General features: G+C 41.9%; 1 protein-coding gene across 1 annotated transcript; it reads right to left on the bottom strand.

Moving 5' to 3' along the window:
• Window positions 1-180: 180 nt before the first annotated feature.
• Window positions 181-4,656, bottom strand: LOC119320041. The gene is made up of 3 exons (XM_037594189.1): window positions 3,452-4,656; window positions 2,084-2,179; window positions 181-548 (listed from the first exon to the last, which is right to left on the bottom strand). Exons 1-2 carry the CDS (start codon window positions 4,623-4,625, stop codon window positions 2,127-2,129), a joined length of 1,227 nt encoding a protein of 408 aa, XP_037450086.1. The 5' UTR covers window positions 4,626-4,656; the 3' UTR covers window positions 181-548; window positions 2,084-2,126.
• Between the last annotated feature and the right edge of the window lie 570 nt (window positions 4,657-5,226).

The raw sequence follows: 5,226 nt of genomic DNA, 5'->3' as shown, positions 1-5,226 counted from the left end.
TGCCCAAACACCTCATATAACCAGCGCATAAGGCGCTGAATATTGGTTTAATGAAGGACGTGTATTTCTCCGCTTAACATTTTAGGGCTGAGCAGTTTACAGGGCTTAACCTTGGCTTAATGGAGGGAGCATATTTCTCAGATGACAGTGAACAAATGACACGCGTGGCATGACAACAACTGGCAACACAAAGCAGACTATCTTGTATCTTCAGTTCAGAAGCCAACTCAACCAATACTCTAGTAGCCGCATCTCATCATCAAAGAAAAGGAAGAAGGAAAGCAGCATCAGGAAGGCAGTTACAGTTCAACATCCAACACTCATTAGCCAGGACCCGATAAAAGTTTCAGCATAATAATAGACGCTAGTCAGCAACTTAGGCGATTAAATTCCTACAAGCCCACTGTCTGCACAGTTCAGTTCACCTGTGTGCGCTGCGAGTAGTACGAAGAGGGACCACACCAAATGGTCGCAGCCAAACGAGCCATTTCTGCATCTCAGCCACACGGAACAGAAGAGCCTACGCCCATCTCTGCACCCCTTGCTACCTGCGGAGCATTAATCATTTATTAGTACTTCGTTCAGCCCCCCATTGATCTAGACTAAATTGACTTATGTAAGTGTTCCACTTATAGCAATTTATATTGCCTTCATTCAAAATATGAGATTTATTTGGATGGAACTGCTCCTTGTTCAGTCATGATTCACTCTACTTGTGACTGCCATGTACAACAGATTACATTGTAATACGTACGTTTAACTAAAGAGTCAAGAATAGCAGATACCATATCAATTCAGAGGTGATATATAGGGGTTGGTAAATTCCTAAAGTCAAGAATAGGCCTTTGTTCTTCAAGTCCGTTGATAAGGTTGACGACTAAGTTCCAATTTGCAATAGCGATGAGAGTCGGGAAAGATTTCTGCTCCAGATTTGAAAGGCTCCTTTAATTGAACTAAAACCACGACACTTATTTTGGAATGGAGGGAGTAGAAAATGTAAGAGATGTGCCTCTGCCGTCTCAGTGTTTCAAAGGGAGACTCCAAGCTTGTCGGAATAACTCTGTGAAGCCTGGGTGGTCAACCCAAAAGTTCTCGAGGTGGAAGACCTTTGATTTAGGTACTTTGGTCTGAATGGAGAGAGCATAAGGGATGTATTCAAGGTGAATCTTGGAAGAGGTTTAACAAAGGTATTAGGGAAGACCATAGTCAAGGCAGCCAAGGTAAAAACAAAAACTATGTGTTCAGATTTATTATTCTCTTATGAAAAAATGTAAAGATAAAACCTTAACGTAGTATAGTAAACAGTTCTCACCTTGGATTTAGAAATCTGATATGTAAATTTTAGTTACAAACTGATGGTGAAAAACTACAGTGAGAATATTATAAGTTTGATACTATCTCAAAATTGTATTTGCAAGATTTAGCTGTAATGTTTTGCATGCTTTCAATCTCAAATACTCCCTCCGTTCCCTAATATAAGACCTTTTAGCTTTTTCTTGATTCGTATGTATCTAGACACATTTTAGTATGTATGTTCACTCATTTTAGTATGTACTCCCTCCGTCCGAAAAAGCTTGTCTCTCAAATGGATGTATCTAGCACTAACTTGGTGCTAGATACATCCATTTGAGGGACAAGCTTTTCCGGACGGAGGGAGTATGTAGTCAATATTTTGAAATAGTTAAAAGGTCTTATATTAAGGAACGGAGGGAGTAATTAGTGAGGATGAGAAAAAAAAAACTATAGAGTTACTGAAAACAACCAGATGTATCAAGTAAGATTATTAAAAAATTGCAACCAAGCACTCGGCATTACAACAATCCCAGTGAAAGCAATGTGAAATGGCAATTTATATAGGTCCGAGTTTTAAAAAAAAAGTTCAAAATCAAATGCTCAGTATTGTTGGGCATCAATTACTTGTGTGCAGGGGACAACTTAAAATCACACTTGGATCTCATCGATTTGTAGCCACAAAAATAGCAAATGCAATGTTGCAACCCGTAAAAGTAAACAGAAATTATCAATGAAGCAGAAGAAAGGGGAATATTTCATTGTGCTACTATTTAAAGATAAGCTTACTTACTCTATTAATACATCACAATAGCATATCCATCTGACCAATCATCTTAGGTATTGTGCAAAAGTTTAGCTCCATCATGTCCACCACCAACGCCCGTGCCTACAAGGGGGCATTCCAACCATTATGTATCTCGTCTTGAGAAACATCTGCACTGCAGCTATGCACTAATAGTACCATTCCTATCAGATTAAGTAGATACGAGGGGAAATCGATGAGATATTCGGATAAGCACACATATATAATTTGAGGAAAATAACTCAGGTTTAATATATCATGACGATGAGTAGATAAACATATACCCATCTACTATCAAATAAAGAGAATATTCTCAAAAAAGAATTTACTAACTAGTGTCATAAAAATGAAGAATATGCGCACTCAGACTATTAGCTGACCTGACCTGAAGGGGCAAGTTACCTAAAATTATACTTAAGCTCGCTCCATGCCATATCGGATAAAATAAAATATAGCCATGCTGATAAACTCTAGCAATAAAAAGGATCATGACTATTCATATGTTCAAATACATTTAACCGGCAAAGATGAAATAAACTCAAATTATTTTTTTTCTAACTTGCCACTGGCAGAACAAATGTTTTTCAAGTATCAAACCAAGTCATTATTGTGGATTTAAGATTCGTAAGACCAGTGATAACAATATTGAATGAATGAAAGCTTCATAATGTGCCAACTAATCTACCTATTCGACATCTCACTTGGTGCAAGCTGTTTTTTTTGTCATGTAGTTGTCTCAATTTCCAAACGTTATGTATCTCATCTTGAGAAGCATCTGCTCTGTAGCTATGCATTAATACTAACGTTATACAATTCTTGAATATGCCAATAGGCAGCCAACAATAAAATTTAGTTCAATTATTATACAAAAACTGCTTATCTCTTTGTCATTGTTTCATTCTAGGATGACAACAGAGTAAACAGATAATGAATTTCACACCTCTGATTCAAACCATATAAGTCCATAATAGAGTATGAGAACAACAAAGAAAAACATTGCTACATTTTATCTAATTTTTTGACAAAGGAGGTGCACAACTGGTTTCAACTAAGGGAACTAAAAATCACGATATAGTAAAATCACCTCTCCAGAAAATCAGAACTGGCTAGCTACCACTAAAAGTTGTTTTTTCCAAATCATAACCGTTACATAGAACACCACCACACAAACATCCAAAAAGAAACACTAGAACAAAATCGCTATATGTTGAGAAAAGATCATCAAGTAGCAAAAGAAACAATTCGTATGGCACCTAAAATTATTAGCTTAGAGCGGAAGGATGTGAAAATAGAATTCGATCAACCAATTACAAATAATATCTAGATTTTTGTTATACCCACAATGTAAAGGCATACCTGCAGCATAGGCACTTTCAAATGGATAATAGCGAGCCAACATGTGTATTTTGGACACTTTCTTGAACTGCAGTGACTCAAGCTGGACTGTGAAGTTGTGGATATGTGTCCACAGGAAAACCACATTATTGTATTCAGCAAACCCTTGTATACCTGGGAATGGGAAATCGTTATCTTCCACTTCTGAGCACTCCTCTTCTGAGTTCTCTTCCTCTTCTAGACCCAGGGGGAGTAGCTTGTCCAGTTCAACGGTTCTTCCCAGCACCCATGATGCAACACCATCAGAATCGGTCTCCATCTTCCATAACTGGGCGCTGAATTTAAACAGAAAGAGAATACCAAGGCCACCGCCCTCTGCCCGCATAACCTGGAATTTGCCCTGTTTTTCCTTGGCAATATCGACTGGCACCGGTTTCACAGCTAGGATCTGCATCTCCAAATCAAACTCAACTATGCCATCCACTCTGCCAGTCGATATGTCCACGAACAACCAGTAAAGGGAATGCCCAACTAGCACACTCAGAGTAAAGCCCATACAATTCTTGCTGGGAAGTCTGGATGGATATGGTGTTGAGATGCGATCACCCCATGCGCCAGTCTCCGACGAGTAAACGCGGGCGATGACCTGTCTATGCTGAAGCTCGTCTGTCTCTGCGCTTACCAAGACCACTTGGAAGTGTTGGATCTCTCCGGCGGCGCGATACACCGCCCCACCGATAAAGGTCTTCTTCTCATCGAACCCTGGGGGAACGGCTACGCGGTGCTGGGCGACGTTGAAGGGGTCCCACACCAGGAGCTGGTTCCCTGTTCCGTGGAAGTGGAGTAGGAGGCCATGGCGGGATCCAAGATTCCTGAACATGCCGCCGGTGTCGATGCGCACGGAGAAGTAGCCATCCGGGACACGATTGGGGGGATCCATCGTAGGATGGAAACGGAAGCCCTCGAAGAAACCAAGGAGAGGAGGGTTGTGGCGGTGGTGGAGGCGGAAGCGGCGAGAGAAGCCGGGGTCGGAGACGAGGCCGAGCCAGCGCTTGGAGACGAGGGAGGCGCGAGGGAGGGAGGACGGGTCTGGCGGGAGGCGGAGGAGTATCTCGGAGAGCAGGTTGTCGTCCTCCAGCGGCGGCACCGGCGCGGGCGGCGGCGGCGGCGAGCATGGGCGGCGGCGGCGGCTCATCTCGTCACAGCTGATGCGGGGAGGTGGTGGGGTCGAAGCAGCAGCAGCCCACAATGTGGAGTGACACTCCTTTCTTTGTCAATCCGGAGAGAGAAGAGACGGCCCACGAGAGCTCAAGTAAAAGAAAGCCCACTACACACAACCAGAACGCATAAACGAAGATTTTTTGCCCTTTTGATTGATTTTCACAATTTCTCAAAAAAAAAAAGAGATTGATTTTCAGAAGCTAGCCGTATGTGCACAGAACCAACAAAAATAGTAAAAGGTTTCAGTTTTAAAATAAGAAAAACTCCTACAAGATTCAACGGTCAGCCAACAAGATTTAGGCCACCCGAGAACGGCATGGCCACGACAAAACAAAGTCCACACATCAAAACAAGAAAAATCAGCCGCCCCTAATGTGATCGCCATCACCCCACCCCCTCACGGCATAGCGACCCTAACTTCATGACAGACAAACACATACGTGCTTTATGTAGTGGTTGGCCTTCCTATTTTCATGCCCTCTTTAGTCGAAGAGCTAAGTATGCATAGGAATCAAACAAACTTGCATGAAGGACATGAAGAGCACATCAGATCATAATATATATCAATACCCTCT

Source organism: Triticum dicoccoides, chromosome 1B (assembly GCF_002162155.2).
Source record: "Triticum dicoccoides isolate Atlit2015 ecotype Zavitan chromosome 1B, WEW_v2.0, whole genome shotgun sequence".
Lineage (NCBI taxonomy): Eukaryota > Viridiplantae > Streptophyta > Magnoliopsida > Poales > Poaceae > Triticum > Triticum dicoccoides.
This window is presented reverse-complemented; position numbering and strand designations above follow the sequence as displayed.

Coding starts and splice junctions, on each gene's coding strand:
- LOC119320041 (XM_037594189.1), bottom strand. CDS start 4,625: ATGAGCCGCCGCCGCCGCCCATGCTCGCCGCCGCCGCCGCCCGCGCCG. Junction 2,180..3,451: donor TGAAAGTGCCTATGCTGCAG/GTATGCCTTTAC, acceptor GCCCCCTTGTAG/GCACGGGCGTTGGTGGTGGA.